Source organism: Gallus gallus, chromosome 6 (assembly GCF_016699485.2).
Source record: "Gallus gallus isolate bGalGal1 chromosome 6, bGalGal1.mat.broiler.GRCg7b, whole genome shotgun sequence".
Taxonomy (NCBI): domain Eukaryota; kingdom Metazoa; phylum Chordata; class Aves; order Galliformes; family Phasianidae; genus Gallus; species Gallus gallus.
The window spans coordinates 5001374-5025218 of record NC_052537.1 but is presented as its reverse complement, the minus strand read 5'-3'; the positions used below and the strand labels follow the sequence as shown (position 1 = coordinate 5025218).

The 23845-nt window shown below is 37.9% G+C and overlaps 2 protein-coding genes across 7 annotated transcripts in view; one reads left to right on the top strand and one right to left on the bottom strand.

The window, feature by feature from the left end:
• The window catches only part of TSPAN14 (tetraspanin 14), a 47726-nt gene extending 40978 nt beyond the window's left edge, over nt 1-6748 (top strand). For 3 of the 4 annotated variants that reach the window (XM_040702332.2, XM_046942798.1, XM_046942799.1), the window contains 3 exons: nt 460-504; nt 1033-1152; nt 2938-6744. In XM_040702332.2, the coding sequence (XP_040558266.1) occupies nt 460-504; nt 1033-1152; nt 2938-3009 (237 nt within the window). In that variant the 3' untranslated portion in view covers nt 3010-6744. Of the gene's footprint in view, nt 1-459; nt 505-1032; nt 1153-2937 lie in introns of all 4 variants that reach the window. The other variant, NM_001397716.1, reaches the window with a different exon arrangement.
• The window catches only part of RAP1GDS1L (Rap1 GTPase-GDP dissociation stimulator 1), a 35031-nt gene continuing 15982 nt past the window's right edge, over nt 4797-23845 (bottom strand). For all 3 annotated transcript variants that reach the window (XM_040702945.2, XM_040702946.1, XM_046943254.1), the window contains 10 exons: nt 23717-23842; nt 21729-21857; nt 20776-20901; nt 19790-19933; nt 15883-16017; nt 14366-14491; nt 12201-12340; nt 11186-11312; nt 10059-10187; nt 4797-8986 (listed from right to left, as the gene is read on the bottom strand). In XM_040702945.2, the coding sequence (XP_040558879.1) occupies nt 8853-8986; nt 10059-10187; nt 11186-11312; nt 12201-12340; nt 14366-14491; nt 15883-16017; nt 19790-19933; nt 20776-20901; nt 21729-21857; nt 23717-23837 (1311 nt within the window). In that variant the 5' untranslated portion in view covers nt 23838-23842 and the 3' untranslated portion in view covers nt 4797-8852. The remainder of the gene's footprint in view (nt 8987-10058; nt 10188-11185; nt 11313-12200; nt 12341-14365; nt 14492-15882; nt 16018-19789; nt 19934-20775; nt 20902-21728; nt 21858-23716; nt 23843-23845) is intronic.

Below are 23845 nucleotides of genomic sequence, written 5' to 3'. Positions count from 1 at the left end.
TGTATTCACTAACGAGGATAGCCGCATGAAATGATGGAGTTGTAAGGAATATTTTTTTCTACTACAAAAGTAAATAAATCAGTGTGTTACCTCTGTTATCTCAGTGTTTAGGTGTTATGTGAAAGAGATGAAATGATATTGATTTTGGAAGTACAGATGTTGTACTGATAGCATTTAGGTAAAACTGTTAAATGCCATGTTCAGTAGTCCTTGCTAGGTGAAAGCCAATGGGAGAAGTTTGGAGATTCTAGTGGAGGATGCTTTTCCAATTTACCTTCTGTCCACTTGGACGTTATACATTTCTGGTGTTCTGATGCTTTGCTATTTTATTTTTACTAAAATGTTTTGTAAAAGAGCTGTTTTGTGCAGTTCTGATTTGTTTGTGAATTTAAGAGAAAACTTAGTGTGAAAAGAAGCAAGTAGAATTCAACTGATATATTTTTAATCCCTGTTTTTCAGCAAAAAGTTGTGAATACACAGTGTGGCTATGATGTCAGAAAAAAGGTATGGTGCTGGAATCTTTCTGTCTATCCTGGTCTCTACATAGATAATAATAATAATAAAGGGCAATTGCTGATACTTAAGTGAGCACGGGCAGCGCTACATCCTGCTACTAGCAGAGAGTGATAGTTTTTCTTCTATTCAGAGCTGAGAAAATAGAAGAAAATAACAGAACAGTCAAAGGAAAAGCTTCACTTAAAAGGGGGCTGTAAATTCCTTGTTATTAGTTCTAATATTCTAATTCTGAATTCCACTCTCTACTAATTCTGAAGTATTCTAATAATAGAATTTTATAATAAATAATATATATAATATAATAATATAATAAAATATTCTAATAATAATTTGTATGAAGATACTGATATTAATGTGCTGACATCCTTTGAGTGAATTTGGGCATATATATCTGTTTCTGGAATTAGGTTTAAAATATTACTGCATAAATAACAATTTTTACTATATCCCTTCACATGTGACTGACTGTTACAATAAACTTGAGCAGTAAAGTAATAATGAATTCTTCTCTTTCAGAGCAAGAGTCACTGGGATGATCAGATTTTCATCAAAGGTTGTATTGTTGCTCTGGAAGCTTGGTTGCCCCGAAATATCTACGTTGTTGCAGGTGTCTTCATAGCTATCTCACTGCTACAGGTTAGTTGTTTTTGTTATGCTTTTTTTTTTTGAGGTATGAGAGTAGGGTAACAAAGCATTTGTAGAGACTTGAGGTTGAAGTTGAGGTCATTTGATTTCCTTATGACAAAACTATATTTTTCAAAGAAATGAAGATCATAATAAAAATACAATTGTACAGTATATTGATAGATTATAATTATGCATTTTATTGTATATTAACATACTATTCTATTTTTATATAAATATGATGTAATTTTAATATTTCAATATATCAGGAGGGAGAGGAGATCTGGCGATCTGCTCAGTGTAGATCAGAGCTATTGCCTTGTAGCACAAATATGAAAAAAAAACTGAAATCCAGTTTTACTTTTTCATGCTAAGACAACCATTCAACACACTTTAGCATACTGAGCAAATATACAGCACAGTGATCAAGAATAGAAGAGCAGGGGAGCTGGCGAAGAGGGTGCTAACGTGGTATTAGCAGAACTAGATGAAGTTCCTCCAACTTCTTACAGTACCTTTTCTATGTTTGATGTAACAAAGAAAATGAATCTAAATTTTCAGTAGAACATATCAAATTACTTCTTTCAAGATAGATGTCACTTTCACTGTGGCAGTTGTTTATACTTAATTGCTTTCTTGTCGTACTACTTCACTTCAATGGGAAATAACACAGTTGTAAACCTACTACAAAACATTTTCCATTTAACTAAAAATTCGAGTGTAGATCTAGCAAAATACCTTTCTCCAACCATCTAAATACTGACAAGTCATCAGTAACTATTGGTACTGCGTCCCGTGCTTTTATAGAGTAATCCTGACCTGAGAATACTCCCTTTAGTTAGAAGGATGTTCAAGATACGAAGTGTTATCTTTTGACGGTGTGTTGACTTCAGTTTGATGATGTTCTTATTCATACTGTGAGTCTGTGACACTGCTTTCATGCCACAGTTTTCTAATTGGATCTGTCTTCTGCATTAAGCTATTTCACAATGGGACTAAAAGTTAGACATAACGTCTGCTTCTAAAACAAACCTTCTGGCTTTCCCAAAACCTCACCACAATATGTTGTGATTTTCCTAAGAGTATTCTAGGAAATGTGCTGAGGTGTGAATCGATCTACAATTTTTAAAGGAAATTTTCCCAGAAAACTTGAATGAACAATATTGTCCAAGTTGGTAAATGTCCCAGTGATCTGGGACTTCTCTAGTTGTTGTTAGACAAGAGTTTCACTTCAGTACAGGCGATGGTACATTCCATACATCAGGAAAAAAAACAAATCAGGAAACTGACTGGATTAACCAAAGGTACGGAATGATTTGACATACTTCAAATTTACTTGTTGCTAAAAGTGAGTGTTATAAGACCCAAGTAAACTTGGCCAAGTGGATTTCTTCCAACTGTAGGACGTCTGGAGATGGAATATTATTTTGAGCTCTTCTAAAGCATTGCGTGAAATCATCTTTTTCTCATCAGTTAAGTCTTCTACTAGATTTTGCTGCTTTATTACTGTTTGGTAATAGCCGTACTGTAACAAATCTAACAGATGATCCTGGCTACGAAATGGTGTCTGAGCCTGCAGATGCTTTATCAATGCATTGTTTTTCACAGTAGAGTAGTTGCATTGACTGAACTGCATTGCACACAAAAGCTGGTTCTCATTCTGCAATACTGAATAATGGTAATAGGCTCTATGTCTCATAGTCAACTTGCAGACTGGTACTTAGCATGTATTACATTTCACAAATGTTTATTTTTGTTTGTTTGTTTTTGTTTTGTTTGTTCTTTTTTTCTTTATAGATTTTTGGAATTTTCCTAGCCAGGACATTGATTTCTGATATTGAAGCTGTAAAGGCAGGCAATGCCTTCTGAATATAAAATTGAACACGTGTTGCAAAAAGTGTATCTTAGTATTCTTGATCAGACACGGAAGTGGAAAGAGATGCGCAGACCATGAAATACTCCTGGTATTGAAAGCCTTATGTGGATCTTACCTGCTCGTGGGTTTTGCTACAAGCTGGTACAAAAAAGAATCTCCAGCGCATTTGTCTGCCTTATTTCTAATGAGACAACTCAGTGCATCAGAATTGATCTCTGGTGAGGAAGAAATGGAGTTTCCCAAGTTGGCAGAACTTATTTAAAACTTGTAGGAAGGAGAAATGAAACTGCTTGAAGCTCCTTCCATGAAGATTGTTCTGATTTTACTCTGAACTGTCATCGCTTTCAGTGTTGTAATCTCTTCAGAAGGCCTGCTGATCTCTTAAGAATATTGAAAGTGTTTTAATCTCTACGGTAGACTCATGCAGTCAGCTGGGCAAGATGACCAATGACCATAATCATCGGGCTATTGGAAATGGAAGAAAATGTCACAAATTTTCTAGTTCTTCTGTTCTCAGTTGTGCAGAAATCGGAGATGTTTCTATTTGACTGGGAACGATGTAGAAGTGTCAGAAGCAGAAACTTGTGCTCAGCATCGGATAGCTTGAGTAACCCAAGCAGTTATGAAAATGCATGAGGGGAAAAGTCTGACTCTATAGCATTATATGTTAGCAATCTCCATTTCAGGCAAGGGAATGTGAATCCCTAATGCTGTTTCCTGTCTGGAAAAAATGTAAATAGTCTTTATTTATAGAAAAAGAAAAAAAGCTCTTTAAAAATGTGTAGCTTTTTATTGTTCAGTGCTATTTTTTAAGAAGTGCTGCCCACAGAAATTTGGAAGTGCAGTTTGTTGCAGTAGTTAGCAAGCGTGCTAATGCTAGCTTTGGACTTCTTTTCCTTTCCACTGGTTTCTTTGATATTTGCTATGCTGATCATTACAAGCCCTAATTGCTAGTATGAAAGTTGATGAAAACATTCAGATTCAGCACTGCTGAATTCAGATTAATCACTACTGAAGTCTGTTTTTTTTAATCAGAAAGTATGCATTTAGTAGAACACTAGCTTTTGAATTTTTTTATTCATCTTCTATCACGTTAGTAAATCATCAGTTCTGTTTGTATTCTAATACATGGTTCAAATGCCAATCACAGTGTGCTGACGAGAACCATTTCTTCGCAATCTCTTCTTATGATATCAAACTAAAGTACTTCTGCTGAAGTAACTTCTGTGGGTTTTTATTGTTTTGACTTTTACCAGAAGAAAACTGAACTCTTCTTCCCATCCTTTTTTCCTGGTGGTTGATCTGAAGTTCAGTAAGATGTCCAGTCTTTTCAGAAAGTCTTTGGATAAGGACTGCAGTTGCCCCAAAAGCGCGGCCATGCCTGGCATACTATTTTTATCTGTCAAAGATGGATGTATATGGATGAAAACTTCTAGGGAGCAGTAGTTGGTTTTACGGTAGGCTGTGTAACTAACATTATTTACTGCTTCCAGTGGCACCCATTTTTTCAGGGAGAGCGGGTTGTTTTGCTGTTTTTTTTACAGTGCCTGAGAGTGTAAATTTTAGAGAAGTATCTATTTTTCTAATGATATTTTACTACATGTAGTCTGTGTGAAGGACTTGATAGTTGTATTTCCAAAGTATATGGCCTTCTTAGGAAACCAAACTCCTGAATCCTACATTTCCATTTTTGTATTATGCATGTATTAATGAACGTTTCACTGGCAGAAGCTGACTTGCAGTAAGAATCTTTGTGTTGATTGTTCTGATGTTCTTCTAGCTCTTTAGCCTGTGAAACACTCCACAGGCAATGCTATACTTCTCGTGTATATTTCAGTGCAGCTTTGGTAGTTCTTTTTCTAGCCAGTGATTGAGACAGAAGAGGAAAAGGAAGCTTGTCTAAAAATCGCTGATTTCCTTAGAACAGAGAACGATCCGCCATTATTTGTCTGGAAAACCTGAAAGTAGAATCTACAGAAGTGCACTGTACTGCTTTTTTTAGCTTCGTTATGCATCAAGGGAAAAATATCAGTAGATCAATGAAGGGAGTGCAAGATGTATTTCTTCTGCAGAGCCTTGAATTTGTGGTCTGCATTGCCTATTTGTTGAATGTAGTTTGTTAAGAGCAGCCAAATGATTGCTACTTTGCAAACAACAAAGCAGTGTTTGGTAACCTTTGCTTTTAACTCTGGTGCTCGGAACTATTACAACACCTCGTCAACCAGCTTGCTCTGTTCCATGTAATAATCTGATGTATATAAAATTGGAGAAGGATACTGACTATTGTGACTTTCTGTTTGTAAAACATCATGTTGAAAATTGAATCCTGGGAGTACATTTCACTTTGCCATTTTTTTTGACACAAAGCACGTAGTGCTGGGAAGTTGTTTCAAGAGTTGGTGAAAATCATCGTGGCTTCAGTGAGGTCAGTATGGAGTTCATGCACTGAAGTTAGCTGCCACCAAGGGCCTGTACCATCGATCAGAATTTCACTGTTTGTGGATCGTGCCAAGATGTCTGAAGACAAATGAATACTTGGCTTCTTTTGGTTCCTTGGTGTTATGGTTTGTATGCAAAGCAGAATTTAATCAGTGTTGTCTTTACACAGTTTGTTCTTACTGGCCTTGGCCATGTTAACACCAGCTTTGTATTAATACTCTTCAGAATCTTTTGGAACTGAGTTCAGGAGAACAAGCTCAACCTATCTGATGCTCTTGACACTCATGGACATTTCTGTTTTAACCGTGGATAAACTTCTCTGCGTTTATTGAGTAAAATTTTTAAAATCCTGTGGCTGTAGGCTGTTTTACCTCTAAGCATTTTAAAGTACACCCTTGGTGGTGGTACATGTGGCTACTGTAATTTCAGATTTGGAATACTTTCTTACCGTTTTGTACTTAAAGTTTTATTTAGCACCTTTTGTATGGACCCACAGTGACTTAATGCCTAAAAATTGAGCTTATGGTTTAAACAAGTCTTGTCAGAATAAGCAGTTGGGTGTGAGCCTGCTCTAAAGCCCCGAAGGAGAAGCAAATCAACAGTTTTGCAAGGAGAGGTTTGATAAATTGTTGATGTTGAGATTTTATTGGTTGCATTCGGAACAACTCCGCAAACACTACGACAAAAACAAGGTATTTAATGAAGATATCAAATATGAGATCAGACTTGAATAACTGGACTGAGCGAAGGGAACTTTTCAACGGGTGATCATTTTTATTTAACAGAAGTGAGCACAATATATTTCTGTGAAGCAATGTATTTATTTCTCAATTTGTTCTGACAATGCAACTGCTCTTGTTTCTTATGTGTGTTTGGACACGGTTTGTATACAAAAAGGAGGGTGAATACCAGCACAGATAAGAGTGCAGTGACCAAAGGAGCTTGAGTAGCCTCTTAAAAGTCAGAATATTACTTCCCAAGGGGTCTTTATTTCTGTTGACTCTTGTACAGTCCCATGTGGATAGATTTGTACCTCAAGTACATTGAAGTTCATATGGCAATTGGTTTATATATAGCATTGCCTTGCTTTTTTGTCTCTCCATTCAATCCTTTCCTCTTCCTTACCATACTGCCTGTGGGTTTTCATGCAGCTTGAATGTTTATCCTGTGTAAGGGGAGGTTCTGTCTCTTCTGAGATAGCTTTTGAGTGACTTTTGGTATATATATATATATTTTTTTTTTCCTCAAGCCTTACATTTGATTAAATAAAATAAATGTTTTGTACTGCTGGAATTTGTTTTCTAAGATTTATTGCTTGCAGTCACTTCTGCTCTTTTCCTCTCTGAGGTAAAGGTGTGCTAATACTTGCATATGTTTTTTTACTCAGCGTAATTCTTGATATTTTTTTTTTCAGTCAAGACTGATGAATAATAGGTAACCTGTGTGCTTTTCTCTTCATTCTTAATGGAAAGCCATGCAAAAAATGGAAGCTGAAAGTCAGTTTGCAGAGAAACAATGATGAAATCTGCAGATATTAAAAAAAAAAAATGTTGGAAACTGATGTTTGTACTATGACTGCCACTAGTTCAGGTATCACTCAGTGAATTACAGTCTGGTTTGTTCTACCTGAGCAATGGTCCTGAAATTACTGAGTGCAGAAGGGAAGTTACCTAACAGGTCTGAAAATGAGGTTTACTTACTAATTTGGTGTGTCTATGTTGACTCATTTTGACTTGAATACATTAAAACAAAAACTTGCTTTGCATTTTTGTTAGGTCGGAAACATTTAGCCAATAGATAATGGCCTTATTGTTCGTATATCTAGAATAAATATTGTAGAATGTTAAGGCTGGATCACTTCTGTGACAAATGGCAACTTGAGTGTGGCTACTTGAGCTGTGTGTGTGTATAGAAGATAAAAAAAAAAAAAACTTGTAATAATCCTGATATATTCCATCTTAATGCCTGGTTTAGGCACAAGTCCATATCTCATTCTGAAACTGAGCTTGGCTAGAGCTGTTTTATTTTGACAGTGGAAAGTTATAGGATGCCCATATGGCTGTATGCTTCAAGCCAGAGTAAACTGTACACTGTACACGTCTTGTTTTTCTCTTTTTACTATGTAGTCAAAAACTTACTGTGGTTCCAAGTGACGTCTGGAGTGGTTTTGTGAAGTTCCCTTTCTTAGTACTGCTGAAAGTGATATCAGGTAGCATGGATCAGTTACAGACGTAGTGGGCTAAATAGCAGTAGTGAGTTCCACAAGTGTGAAAGCTTTTGCAGGAACAGAAGTTCTTATGTTTGCTTATAGATACAGGCTAATTATGCTCAAGCTGTTTGAGTGCAGGAGACCTTGTGGACTTCAAAATATTCCTTGTTTTATTTTTACATAATGGTCAATAGTTTTGTGTTTTTTCTCAGTAACTTACTGCTGGATTAAGTAAGTTGTTCCCTAGCTTTTCAGTGTCTACCTCTAGAGTACTTTGAATTTGGTCACCTGGATCTTGGCAATGTGGCTGCAACCTACTAGCAAGTGCTTCACAAAGTTCTCATAAGAGCAAGTCATGAAGTAGATCCTATTCTTACCATTCCTTCACTGTTATTAAACATAAACAATTGTCACAGAAATTCTCAGAGATGTTTGTTTTACTGTCGTTGTTAAATATTTCTAGTTGAGCCCGGCTTCTCTTACTGAAGATACCTTACTGAAATGCCAGTCACCTTCAGATCTTCACCCGTGCCCGCTTGTCACAACTAATTTGTGTCTTGTCCAAGTACTGTATGGATGGCATATAATTCCAGATTATAATAGTTCTATCTCTGAGCACTGGATGACATTGTGACCTCACGTGCTTAGCAGTGCAGCTTGTTATATTAGTAGGTAAAAACTCAGATGACTTCTAAAGCAGAAATTAAAAGGAGGAAGAGGAGAGGGAGTTGATTTGAAGGTACAGCTTCGTGGATGGTTGTGAGATTTCCAGTTAACAACAGGGTATGCAGTTATATTCACAGTGTACAGGAGCTGAATTGGTACCAATTAGCCCATTGCTTTGTTTAATCAGTGGCTCATATCTAAACAAAATCTTCATTGTTTGGGGTTGTGCGATCCAAGCTTTAGATTTTCTATAACAATTTTCAAATCACAATGGTTTTGAAATACTTAAAATAAAAATTGTGATATTCTGATGTGGGGAAAATGAAGCAGCTAATGAACAGCAGTAATAGAGATATCTGTAGGCCAAATCTTTGTATGTACAGTTTTAAAAGCAGGGGTTGTACCTGGTCTTTAATAGCATCAGTGCAGCAGCATGACAAATGCAAGGTGGCATTGGCAGAGCTGGCATTTTATTGCATTTGCTTCAGCAGCAGCACAGGATTGCTCTGTAGAGGAAGGGGGCTAGTAAGGTGACTCTCGTTTCAAAATCTGCAACGTTGTAAGAGCTTCTTTGACCACATCTGCATTGTTGTGACTGCAGAGCTGTTCGAGTGTTTCTTCAATCTTGCTGTCTTCTATTTCTTGTCTCAGATGGCCTGAATGGGAGAGCAAATGTTAACTTTGTGATGTGCATTAGAGGTTTCCAACAACTATTGCAATATATGCATTTGGAGTATTTGCTTTTTAGAATGAGCTGTTTTAGCATAGCATTGTTCACTTGTAAGAGACATTCAAAAAGGATCAAGTCTGCAAGTTAAGGCATGCTATTACTTAGGACATTGTCAAAATGTCTCTTGAGCACAGACAGGCACGGCCCATCAGCTACCTTGCTAGTCACACTGAAAGATCCAGGTACTTAGCCTTGAGCCGATACATGTGTGACTACAGGGAAACATGAGTGCATTGTAAAATTCAGCCTGTCTGCCAAATACAGGGTAATGCCAGGGCTTCAGAAGTAGCTCATTTTGTGGCAGGTCTTTGCCTAAGCACAGTAATTGCTTTTGGTTTCCATAATTTATGCATAAAGACCTAGTGAGTTGTGGCATGAGATCTTAAGACTCCTGGTTTCAAGATGATTGTTTTCAGTTGACACCATGCTTCCAAGATCAGTCTCATCTTTCTTGGAAGCCTTTTAAACTTTCCCTGGCCATGGATAGAGAGAAACTGAAATCATAACCTTGGATTTTTTACTGAAATTTCCTATACGTTTAATGGGGTGCTGATGCAAAGATGCTGTTTTATCTCGACCTCTGGTTTGCCTGCAGTGTTGGCAGAATAACGGTACGTTAACCTGTGGGAAGTGATGCAAACTCCATTGTTCTTTGAACACCAAAATGTTATGGTATAGGCAGGGCTTGAGACTACCAGATAGTGGTGCATGATGATTTTATTCTAAGGCTCTGGTTTTGCTTATTCAGGAATTGATTATGTCACAAACAGTGGAATAAAGGTGTTGGTTTTTTTTTTTTAGCTGAACTAATGGCTTAATAAATTTATCATGAAATAAAACCACGAGTGGGATTTTTGGTGATCAGTGAAGAATGAACCTCTTTATCCCTTACTGTTCGCTGATTGCAACATCAGAAGGACAGGACATTTCAGGAACGGCAAATACTTTCATCACTAACATCTATCCTTGCATCACAAGAGTACTTTCAATGAAGTTACCTGAATTAAGAAGACTGCACAAAAGACTCATTGAGTTATATTTCACCTCGGCACTTGTATTATTGTCTTGTAGGAGTTTGTGTAAGCTTTGTACTAGCTGCGTTTCCTTGAAAGATTCTTCAAGGGTTTCTGAAAAATAAGCAATCAAATACCTGAGCTGTTATGTAAAAAGATGACAGAATGTGAAGATGTTTGCTTTTTCTTAAAAATAAGATTTCTAACTGGCCTCATTTAAAAGCAGTTACATAAACAGAGATGAGATGTCTTGAGCATATTCTCTGTAATGGGGAATTTGTATATGATCTGTATTATTTTCTTCTCCGGCATCATTCTGGAAGATGGAAACTTCATGCTATAGATGCTGTAAGACAACATAATATATTAAATTGAGTCCAAGACGCTTAGTGATAGACTAAGCATTAAGATGGGCTCTTTACAGTCTTACTGTTCTTATTGGTATAGAAAATTATAAATTTAGTTGGCCTTAAGTTTCTTTTCATATAGGTAGGTTTGTAGTGGCTGTTTTTGTTGTCATAAACTGAGCCCAGTTTTTCAATTATGATCAATCACACAGGATAAATCTGAAAAGTTATTTTACTCTATCTGTCTAAAAATGTAGCTCACTAATGGTTACAGCATTTATAGTTTCATAACTTTTCATTTTCAGATTATGTAGAGACTTTTTGTCGGTGTTTTTCCTGTACTTCCTGCATTCAGATATCTGTCTTCAGAACTTTCATCCTTTTCTCCTTTCATCCTTTTACAGATTTCAGTGATCATTCAAGCTCATAACTAGCCCCTTTGTAACTGTCTTCATTTACACCTTTTCTCATTGTTTTCTGTACTCCTCATCATTTTCTGGACGGTTTTTAACATGGTATGATACTCGGTAGATCGTGCCTGTCCACACAACCTGATTATTTGGCTTTTTGATTCTCCATCTAGACAAAAATCTAGACAATTCCTGAATTCTATTCTTTCTGTCATTTTCTAGGTGGATAACCTCCTTTATCTGATGAGTTCTATCTAGACAATCATGTTTTTACGGGAAAGTAAAATGTGAAGCTTGAATGTTGCTTACTAATATGAGGGTTCTGCACAGATGAATACTTTCAGGAGAATAATACCTAAATCAATAGCAGATGCAATTGCCAGGGCGTTCAGAGCCTCGTTCTGCATGGCGGTGTGTTCACTCAGTGTCATGGAAACCAGGTGCTTCACTCCTTGTGCCTCCTGCACTGCTTTGACCACTTCCTGTTAGAGCAAAAGTGAAAGGACACAGATGGAAATCAGACCTATGAGTAGAATGGAAAGGGGACAGAGATTGCATGCTGACAGTCTCCAGATAGATGAAGACGGTCTGCCTGCTGCAGTACGAGCTGATGGTATTAAAACGAATGTATCATAAGACTAGAGAACTTTCTGGCACTAGTCATGCATGTCTGCTTATGGCTGTTCTCATTCACTTGAAATTTTGGTACATAGAAGTATGTAGAGAGGATGTGTGTACGTAGATATCTTTGCATGGTCTCTAAGAGTTTTAGTTTGAATTTATTACAGTTTTTTTCTTTCAAGCCTTCGAACTAGCAGTGGTTTCGTTTTACACTCAAAGCCTATGCAGATAGTCACTGCTTATTTTTCCACAGCTTCAGAATAAAGCACAGTTGGATGTCTGTGAGTAATACCATGATTTACAAGAATGAGAAGCTTGTTCTAATTTGCCAGCAGATACAGCTCACACTGGATTCATCTTTTCGATAGACAAGTAAGCTGTCAGGAACTTGTGAAAGATGGGGGACAGAGCTGGGTTATTTTTATCACTTAAAATAGGTATATGAAACTAATTTGTTTATGGAAATAGAAAAGCATCATCTCCTTAACATTTGTCAAGCCTTAATTTGAGCAGGGTAGAAGTCAACAAGTGACTGTCAATACCACGTTGCTTGTTTGTGTGATTTCTGACTATGCAGTGCATTGCTTTTTTTGCTCCTCTCTCTCCAGTTGGTACTGATGCTGACTAGAGCTATTTTTAACAAAAAAGATCTCGATGTTTTTAATTATATTACCACTAGCTATATGGGCAAGCTATAAAAAATTTAAGAAAGACAAGGTTGAAACATATGAGACCAATAGCTCTCGTACTTGGGACCTGTTGTGACGCAAGATTGATGCTAGGAGCCGGTTTGCTTCTCCACTAACGTCGCTGTCGTCACTGACATCGCACCACTGCACCAGTCGGTTGAGCAGCGTGGGGTCTTGGCCCAAGATTTCAGCCGCGTCAGCTGAAGAGGAAAAACAGCAGCAGCAGACATTTAAAATCTGTCTTTGTCCCAGAAATAATATGAATGTAAAATTAACAAAGGATACTGAGCTCCATCTTGTGGTCTAAGCTGTAACTAAAGCGTTGGGCTTGAATGATCTTGGATGTCTTTGCTTGTGGAAGGTCAGTTGTGTTAGGAAACCTCTTGGAGGTAAAAACATAAATCAAGCTGTTCTTATAAAGCTAACCTTTTCATAGGCTGCTGAAACAGGGCTTAAGATGAACGATTCAGATCTTTGAAAGCCAATCTTACGTTACTGCATTGGAAACTTTATATGTGGGCTATTCCTGTCTCTTTGTTTCTTGCATTTGTCCTTTGAGCCCTGTATGAATGTCATCATAAGCTCTTTGAAACCTGTTCTTCCCATTTCATTCTTCTCAGTAATGGTCATAATTACAGCTGGTATCACGTGGAAAGTCCAAGGCTTAGTACAGAATTGCTGTAGTTACACACTCGAGTTGTTGAACTGTGTATTAGGTGTCAGTAGAACTTGTCATAAGTTAGGAGGAACAGGTTAATTTCCTTTTCCCTGAGCTTCAGCAACCATATCTCAGGACTTCCCAGAAGTATTAATCTGTATGATTGACATTTGGAAGATACTTAATGGAAAAGTTCTTGGAATTGATGAGATACTGTGATTTAAGACGTGCCAGTAAAGGAAACAAAACCCCAAACTCTTCAAGTTCAGTAGCAAAAGAAACTCTATTAGTGCTGAAGATGCCATTTCAGTATTGCATCAGTCTAGTATGGTTCACCTTGAGTCTTAGTGTAGTTTTAAAGACATACTAGTCGTAGGACTGATGCTCACATTTGCTGTATTCTATTTTCAAGAATACATCGCGGTTATAGATTTTAGTTCAAATTTAAGAGTCCGATTTTATTGCTTCTAACTGAGGAATTTCACACTGGATTTCATGTTGCTCATTCTGAGCTTTCCCCATTCCCCACATATTTGTTTTGAGTTAAGTGGCATAGCGTATGATGAACTCTAGTAATGGAAAGGCTTTGTTTCTAGGTCAGATGTTACATGTTAGTCTGAGGAGATCATGGTAATCTAGTTTAGTTGAGAAAGCTGACAAAGGTAAGAGGGTGGCAAATGAAACTGGTGTAAGAGGTTTGTTCAAAGAAAGGGTCTTGACCCAGTTTGTCGGGGATTTCCTGATGTCTACTGGTGATAGATCTCCTTGAGACAAAAACCAATCAATCATCGTTAAGGGGAACAGAAGGACCTCTTGGCTTACAAAATGCCAAACTTCAATAAATTGTGCATATAACTGAACTTGAATTTGAGCTGCAAGTCCTTTGACCATGTAGCAAAGTGTACGAATTCTTCTGCAGCTCTGAAGCAAAGATAATTACTGTATTATTTTTAGTGTTACAAAGGTGACACGTTTAAGTGCATTTTTCTATAGTTGGCAAGAAACCTCCTTTTTCTATTCTGTTTTGTAGGCCTCAGCATGCCCAATGACTGTCAGTAATTAATTTACCTTAGATAAGGCAATTAACTAATTTAGCGTAGACTTGTTAGTAGATGCGTATTCATAAGAGTCTCAGACTGAGTTAATTAAGGGCAATGCTAGCTCTTGGGTAAACAAAACAGGAAGTAATTAAAGGTGGAAGAAGTGTATGCTCATAGACATAAGTGAATAAACATTGAATAATCTTCTATATCCTTTTTTCTACTCAGCATTATGATATTGGTACTGCTCCATATTCAGAAGTTTTGTGCCAATTTTTTTATTAGGACTTGTAAATAGCATTAAGTTAAAAATAGTAATAATATATAATGTAGTATTTAGTTATGTAGAAGGGGAAGGCTTTTGCAGCCCTGAACAATGGTCTCTGTGGAAACCTCACCAGAGGTAGTGGAACTGTGGAATTAGGTTAGCTGGATGTTTAGCCTGTCCTCTCCCTATACATGCCCTATGGGACACGAGAAGGAGAAGAATATATAGCTGACATCAGTAAACGTTATCACTTCCCTACCTTGGCCGTCTGCTAACATTCGTAGTGTTCCAAGAAGTTTAAACTGCACAGGAGGCATCTCTGACCGTAGGAGTGCCTGAATCCGTTCTGCCACGCCTTCCTCCAGCATTTGGACCTTGTTAACAACTAGGGAAGGGAATTGGTGAATGAAAAGGAATTAACGGGAAGTGAAGTCATTACGCAAACATCTGGAAATACGGTTATGACATAATATAATCATTGTTCTGAATCTAGTATTCCATTATGCTTTTAGCAGGAAGGTCCAGCTTGATAGAAAAGCTGGAGATAAGGTCAGGACAGACCAACTTTTTAGGTCTGTGTTTTGAGGTAAAAGCTTTCAAGAAATCGCTGTTAGAAGATTCTTGGGTCTTACGTTCTCAACCCTGCCCAAAATACAGTAAAAAACAGGATAAACACAACGCTCTTGTTTCTCTTTGTATGTCTTGTAATAGATTTCTGTCCTCTCGTGTGATTGAGGCTTTTCCTGTTCTTGCTTATCTTAACTGAACTGAGTGGCAGAAATGACTTGCATAACCTTACTGGTTGCATATGATGTTTCTTTTATTTGAACTCACTGATTCTCTGTTGTTCATGCTTTTGTTTCTTTGCTTTCCTCTCTTAAATCTTGACTTTGCTCCTTGTTAGTGCAGTAATCCCAGGTAATAGTCAGAAGCTTGTCTGGAAAGAGTCCTAATGCTGCTTAACTGTGCTACCTAAGCTGCTTCCTCCAGAGCAGTTTTCCTCCAGTCTTACGTGTGCTTTGCAGGAGATGCAGGCGACAGTGTAATCAGGAAGGTGTGCCATAGAAATCTTCCTGACTGGGAAGAAACTAAGGTATATCACGACATGAAAGGAAGCAGTGGAAGTCAACTAGCAAGTAGTACGTTGTGGGGCTCTTGTTTATTCAAAGCTGTGTATATATATGTATATATATATACGTCTATGCATATATAGAGAAATATGTATTGAACTAAGCATGCTGACTAGTTTACATAACCAAATTGGCAGATAGTTCCATGCTTTTCTTTTTAGAGAATAATGCTGGTATCTTGTTCTTCTGAGTTCTGAGATTACAGGTAATGGAATATTCTGGTACATTTATTGAAGATCTTGAGAGTGGAGTTGTAAAACTCTTACGCAGCATTTCCAATAGATATGGGCTTTATAGAAGAGGAAATTAATAATATCTACCGACTGTGCTGAGATAGCTTCTAATAGATAACATGGGGTGAAATTATAAACATTGTTATGCGTTTTTGTCTTTAACCGCTGTATGCTTTTTAATATGAAATCACTTTAGCAGCTGACAGTGAGATCAGACTGTATTATATTTAGATCCCTTGCATATCTGGAAAGTCCTGATGAGTTATGTATGTTTCTGCAGAGGGGAAAAACTCCGTTGTCCTTCAAAATAAAACTGAGTGTATTTTGGTGACTTGGACAGAGCTGCACAGATCTCCATTAAATGACCCAGCTTTACAAAGAATCACAGGAAATGAGTTGTCTTCAAACTGTACCTGGGATAGCAAGGTTTCGAAGCGCACTGAGTGCTGCATGTTGAACAGAGATGTCTTCGCTCTCCACGTGTTTCTCCAAAAGATCCAGAAGCTGATGTATGACTCCCACCTGTACCATTCGTACACAGTTGCCGTCTAAGGAAAGAGAAGAAACCAAGCAGGTGGGAGAGATGAGATGAGAATCAGTGATAGAAATTAAGTAATACGAATTGAGAATTCAGGGATTCTTTGCCTGGGCTGTTGTAATGTTTTGAAAAGATTGAGACAGAAGCTTTTGCCAGTAGTTTTTACAAGCTGCAACTCTTTAGAGAGAAAGGTGGACATAAGCTGCGTGTGAACTGATGCTGAGATGCACCCTCTAGTAAGACATGGCTTGAGAACGCTTTCTGGAGCCAGTCACTGTCAGATTAAAAGCCATATCTTTTCCATTCAATTTCTTCCTCCCGTACTGCTTTACTTTCCATTGTGCAGATGTGGTGGAATTGTAGTGGCATTTAACATTTCTCTTCAGGATGGATTTAATACTCCAGTTTTGCTAATCTACTGGTTTAAGAGAGTTTTGTGATACTAGCTATCTTACCCAGCAGTGGTTAGTCTGATTACTAGTTTTGTACTACTATTCCTCCTTTTGTTCAGTAAGATCAGTAGAGTTTTCTCACCTGTTCTGAGAAACGCACTTTCTGAAATAAGCCTTTGTTGCACTCATGAAACGGGAAAAAACTCTTGATTTAGAGAGTTCTAATGTGTTCAAAGCTGGAGAAAGAGTGGATTTGTACTTTCCAAAGAAGAATGATTTTGTGCAGTGCATGTTCCACAATACTTTGAGTATCTATGTCTGTATTGTCTCCTTTTCTTTGAGAAATCTCTCTGCAGAGATGACAGCCCTTTCATTATCAGAAGTTGTTTAGCTCCTTTTCATAGGAAATGTGCTTGTGTTCTCTTAAAGAGTTGAAGGAAATTGCTACCCTCCACATCTTCCCTGAATGAACTGTTTTGAAATTGCCATTTGGCAAATATTTTTCCGTATTTGATTATCTTGTGTAGTTAATCACATAGCAAGCAAAGCATCTTCCTGACACCAGTCAACATTGTTTTACTGCTGCGTTCTTACTGTATGAATACTTAGTGTTAGAAGGTGGCAAAAAATTGTCAGTGCTACTCAGGAAGATCACATCTTCATGTGGGGTAATGAATTACCTTTTGGAGCTAATGCAGTCTTACTACATATTTGGCCAGAAGTAGGTTTAGTTGATTCTTATGTTGCTAGTTGCATGCCTATGATATATGAAGTTATAATTTTTTGTGTATGCTGCTTAAATGGTCATGTGTAGTAGTTTTTAACAATTGTGCTGGTCTGGATGCTATTTCTACCCTAAAGTAGTAGAAACTACTCCATGTTCTCTTCTGAACCAACACCACTATTCTTCTAGCATTTTTTCTGCTGTTGCATTGCAGTTAGTGGCATGGTTTTCTCTCTGAATTTCTGTGTGTGTACAGTAACAATGTAAAATATTTGAGCATAAGTAGGTACTTTCATGAGTAAACCCTTGGTCAGAGTAGTACTTCAAATGTTACTCTTGCAATTTTTTTTAAATTAGTATTTCATGCCTACCTTCTGTAAAGATAGTGTTTGAAGAACTACAAGTGGAAACATGTTCTCTTGCCTGGCCCTAATCTTAGGAGATCGGAGTCTAAGAGAAAAGTTGCCTAGCTCTCTTTAGGGATAAGTTCTCTGAAAATAGACCATTTTAGGCTGACAGATTTCTACAGGCAAAAAAACGCTTTAATCTCAATACAGACTAACCTTCAGTGAACTTAATTTTTCTCCTCCCCCAACCTTTCAAGCCAAGGAATGGCTGAGCATCTTTTTCCTCTTGTAGCGAAGTACCAGTAGGCAGAACCCCACTAGTGACTGCCTTGCTTTGATTGTTCCAGAGCTTCCAATTGGTTCCCTCTCTTATGGATTTTTGCTTGGATGGTAGCAGAATTTAATGGCTCATGGTTGAAGTTGCTAGGAACAACCCCCTTGATAGCTGCGAAAGGTGTCCTTTTTCATTGCCTTAGAAGTCACTTGATGCTGAGATCGGGTTTCCGTGGGATTTCTTGTAATAGATTAAAGCTATGCGTACACCAGTGGCACAAACTGGAATCTGAAAAGGATTATTCACTTTTTACCCAAGAAATGTCTAACGGGTTTGTGGGAGAGATGGCGGAGGAAGAGGGAGTGACAAAGCAAGCCATTCAGCTGAGTAAATGGAAGATAACAAATTGAAAGGCACAGAGGGCTTCATAGTCAGTGACACACAATGGATGATTAAGAGCTAAGTCAGAGACCACGAATAAAGGAAGTATAGGAAGGATGCGGGGGAGAGGTAGGGAGAAACACATATGGTAGTTGCAGCTTTTTTTCTAAAGCTTGCTATCTTGCTGACCATTCAGAGAGATCTGGGGGAATCCTTTACAATAATTAAATCAATGGAGAAAGTTGAGCAGTGTTGAAAAAGCTCCTTTTTGTTTGAACCCAGTTTGATCTCAGTACAGCAGCTGTCAGTGGTAGAGGAATGGACAGAAAACATGGTGGGTTTTCCTCTGACTGAGGCACAGTAAAGCTTCCCAGGAGTCTCTTCATAAGAGTTTCTGTTTCTCTCTGTATGGTATTAAGGCTCAAAGCTGTCTAAAATAGGAATGCATGAAAAATAAAAATGACTTAGCTTGAGATTGCTTTATTTCTTCCCCTGATCTCTCTGAGTGATCCTCTCCCACCTCCCCAAAGGGAACTTAGAATCTACAACGTGAGCTTGATTTTTGTCTGTGTATTTTTAACGAATGAAATTGCTATGAAACAGTTCCAAAGTCTATGAAACAGTTCCAAAGTTTTTGTAAAACTGGGAATAACCAATGCTCCTGACTCTGTATGTGCGTGTTTGGATATGAGACAGGTTCCAGCATTTTTAGAGAGAATCCCTTAGATAGAAAAAAATGCTGCGTGGACTTATCTGAGGCATAATCAATGGAAAATGTCAAGTACATCTTACGTCTGTTTGTAGGTAGCCACAGAGTAAATTGTTCCATCTGTCTTTGGAGGGATCCAGGGGAAAATCTGAATCAATGACAACTTCAATTATTAGCAATGACAACAACCTCTAAAACCTTTAATAGGTGATACCTTTGGGATTTGGGGGTGGGGTGCAGTGTAAGCATCCAGTTCTTGAAGTTTATTTTTTTTTCATCTGCCCAAAATGCAATATAACAGAGACACCTCAACTCAGGTGCTGTTGAAGTCTTCAATCTTTTTGTAGTATGCCTCAAATCAACTGAAAGACTTAGAGAAGAGTCTAGGTCAGCTATGTGTATGCTCTGGAATGATGATGGGTTTTTTTCTGCTTCACAGATGCACGATCTATATTACAGAGAAATTTTTGCATTGATTTGTTAATCAGAATGCTTGAAGTATATACGTGGGCTTCAAGTAGTGAATGAGGAAAAAATGAGTGGTTCAGGGCCATGTAAACATTTTAATCTGAGAATTGGCTTTAAATTCAAAACAATCTGTTAGGCCAGTTTTGAAAGTCAAGTGTTAGAAGCTATATGTGGACCGACCAGCCTTGGGTACAGCTGCAATGGCCTGAAATTCTACCTGCGTTTATTTTCTGCACAGTGGCAGTCACAGTAGCACTAGATGGCTTGAGACAGCATACGTGTGACACTTGAACGGAAACGTGGGAATGTGAGCATTCAACTGCTGTAAATAAGAAAAAGGTGATGTCTGAGTATTCCACTGGGATTATGAAACAGGTTGCAGATGTGCCCCTGTTAAGGAAATGGAAGCAAATGAGCAAATGGCAACCCCTATTCTAATGGGGTTTTGTGATGTATCTGGACTGTGTGGACTGTTTGTTTGTTTTACCTCCAAGAAGCAGAGAGACGATGAGATCGGATGTGGCCTTCACAATGCATGTGTCTTCAGCTTGTGAACTGCCCTGGAGCCTCAGCAGGATGTCAGACAGGACCTCTTGCACACCTGCCTCCACCAGCTGAACTTTCAGAGCATCTGTAGGCATCAGAAAAGCACACGAAGAGTTGGGTCATTGGGTCATTTATGAAGTCTCAAACTAGGAAGCTAAATCCTTTAATTCAAGCTAGTCTCTTTTCCAGATGTGATTGTTTTTTTTCTGTTGCTTGTGGTTTGTTTTGTTTTTAACAGACATCTTGGTGCTAGGATGACACCACAGGCAGAATGAGCAAAGCTTCGGGGCTGATCTTTAACATTTGCTGTATTGCCGGTTAAGAGTTTTCAAATTTAACATCGTTATCAGGTATATAGATACCTTTGAATGCTTATCATCATAGAATCATTGAATGGCTGGGGTTGGAATGGTCTTAAAAGCCCCCCCAGTTCCAACCTCCTGCCGTAGGCTGATTGCCTCTTAAGACACCAGGCTGGCCAGCGCCCCATCCAGCCAGGCCTTGAACGCCTCCCGGGATGGGTCACCCACAGCTTCTCTGTTCCAGTGCCTCACCACACTCTGAGTGAAAAATCTCCTAATATCTAATCTAAATCTCCTCTCTTGTAGTTAAAACCTATTCCTCCTTGTCCTATTGCTATCAGACTGCGTTAAAGTTTGTCAGGAAAAATAATTTAGTCTGTTTTTCTGTTGCGAAGTCATATTCTCCCATGGTTCATACTTTACCAAAATAGAGTGGAAATGACTACTCTCACCTGCATTTTTTTTTAATTATCTTAACTATTAACCTTCCAAGTCTTAATCTTGGGGTTTATTTCCACTGAAGGGGTTACTGATTTCCATTAGTAGGATCCCGCGGCAAACTCGGATCTAAAGCTAAGCTCCAGTATCACTTTCTCTCCTCCTGCCAAGCCTATAGAAGCCTTACCATTTTCTGCAAGTGTTTGAAGGACCTCAAAGATGATTTCTAACCTCTCGTGGCTCTCTGCTCTTCTCAGTTGTTTCACCAGCTGTTCGGCAACCTTTGTCTTGCTTAGAGCTTCCTTAGCTGTATCTGTGCATATGAGAATGTCAGAATTCAAAATTTTTCTATGTATGATAGAATGTTAAGATTGTCTTCCTATAAAAAGAAATGATAGAAATTACTTGGATTTTGAAAGCTTTTGGTTTTATTTATAGGTTATGTCACTTGGGACAGCACGGAGACAGCAGAACTATTGTATTCTCACTTCTTTATACTTTCTTTATCTTAATGCTGTTTTTGTTTAATTTCTGTAGCTATGATTTAAAATAGCTGTAAAATTAACCCTAACTTAGTTCTGCTTACTCGTACAAATCTATCTATAGTATGATTATTTCATTTATTGAATTGGCACTTGCCACATGCCAGTTTGCTTTAGCAGTATATTTTCTTCCTTGATGAGGTTAAATGGTTCTAATCTTGCTAAGATCCTAAATTTCTGCAAGATACATGTTAACGAAGATGAGACATTTCAAAGCTCCTTGCTGTTAGACATAGAACACTTTTGAATGGAATGTGCAATTAAGTAATAATAATAGTAGAATAATAATAACAATAATAGATCCAGAAAGGAAAGACCTGACTGGAGGATGGCATGAAACTATGTCAATTGACAGTAGGTAAAGTTATGCTGTCTCTACTCATTTATGGGTCAAAAAAATAATAATTATTATTATTGTGAGATAATCCAGCAGTTGCTGATACTCCAGGACAGAGTAGCTACTTTGCCAACAGAAGCAAACAAAATGCCCAACAAAACAAAAACCCTTCCAGATCTGTGGGCATTCTGCACATCAAGGGAGAGGTGATGATGGTGTGAAGATGGCTTTTTCCTGCAAGATATGAAAGCATTTACTTACCAAGGTCTGCAAGGTTGCATAAGGCCAATAGGTCAACGTGGACAAGCGGTTCGCTCTCTGCATGGTCAGTCAATATTCGGACCAGTGATGGGATGACGCCTACCTTCACCAGCTCTTCCTGAAGATCACCTGGTAATAGCAAGTACAGAAGTTAAAGGTGGTTAAATAGAAACCAGTTAATGAAGTGAAGAGGATTCAACTGAGTTGCTTTGTAGGAAGATAATCCAGTTTATTCTTGTACTGCTAGATTTCATGCAGATTTCATGTCATGAGTTCAGGCTAATATGTATGCATGGAAAATGCTGGTTCAGGATAGTTCTGCTAGGCCTCCCGATATACTTGGACCTGAGTAGCTAAAACAAAAATAGGCAAAGGCAGTTGAATGAGTGTACTGATTTCTACCACAGCTTCTAATATGAGTTCTGATGGACTTGATAGCAATGTATTTCTTGGTAACTATCCTAAAATTGAATGAGGAACATCCATTGGCTTATTTCTTTCAGGGAGTAGGAACCTGTGCTGTATTATCCATTGGTTTCCTTCATCCTGAGGGGCATGGACATACCTGCTCTTTGTTAGTAACAATTACTTTTGGGGAAGACAAAAGCCTTTTGTGAATAAGATGCTTTACCAATGCTCAGGCTGTTTAAATAATACCACTGAGAGACAGTTTACATAAAAGTATTCTAGGAGGATAATCCTCTTCAGTATTTTTTTTTTCCTAGTTTTAATTGCTCTGAATCTTGGGATTCAGGAAATGCTTGAGTTCTGTGCATCTTCTGCATGTTTATAGGCTGAGAAAGGTCCTTGGACCAATGCAAGTCAGTGTAGCTCAAGGGAAGTCGGTGAAGTAAAGTAAATAGAAATTAATTTGTTCCTAGTTCTTATATTAACAACAATTGTTTCCACTTGCAGAATTATTGAGAAAACAGTTAACTGTTTTTGTAGTTATGAGTGAAAAACTAGTATTTACAGTACTTTTGAGAATGGGTTGAACTGAAATACAGAGTTAATGAGCAATTGTTGCTTAACCATGCAATGACATAGCTTTCAGGAAAGTGTCTTGCTGAGACCTAGGCTGCACTTCAACTGGCAGCATGTATGACCAGCACCAGGAAAGGCATCTGAGTGCTATTGTACAATTTATAATTAAATTAGGGAATCACTGGACTAGTTTTCAGGAGGGTAGTAGAGTTTGTTCTAGATACATAAACACATATATACATAAACATGTGCTTATATTTCATAGCAGCCAAACAGGGGGCATAGCCATGGTTTTCTAGATAAAGCTACATGGTTCCACACTAGAAAGATAAGGGAAATTATATTGAGGACAGTTGATAATACATACTGGCTGAGAACTTTCGTACTAGCTCCACTAGGCAATAAGTATTTTGATCTCAGTCTAGGAATTGGAGATGAAAGAAAAAAATCCAGAAAAATCTATTGGGACAACTAAGTGAAGAGAGTATCAAGTTTTAGATGAGCAGGCCAGCTTGTATACTGACTGTATGGAAACCTTTACATCACAGAGGTTTTCTGTATTCAAAGAATGGTCTTCAATGAAGAGGTAGATAAGAGGTCACTGTTAGTTCTTTTTAGTGACACGCTTGGAAAGAAATGCTTTGTCTTATAAACACTTACTGTGTTGGGTGAAGTCATTGACCTTCAGGATTTGGCTTCAAGGCAGTTCTACAAAGCTAATTAAGATATATATGAAGCTCTGCTACTCTTTGATTGAAGATCAGGAGCGTTCAGTCTCTGGTCTGATAAATAGGTATCACCATGAAGTCAAAAATATATGGGGAAGCTTTGAGTTCATGAGATTTTTGGGGTGCATTCGGCCTGACAATATGCGAGCTGTGTGAACTGCATAACAGGAGGTTGAAGTACATTGTATGCTCAGGTCTCATAAAAAATTGTAGCCTGTCATTCATAATAATGTCTCACAGATAGGAAAAGTAGGGTTCTCTGAAATAGATACTTACGGTTATCATAACAGATACGACCAATAGCCCTCCCAGCATGAAGCAACATTTCTTGGTCTGTGCTTTCCAGAAAAGGTATCAAGGTCAAAACCAAATCTGCTTCAATACATGGTTTCTTCATTTCATCTG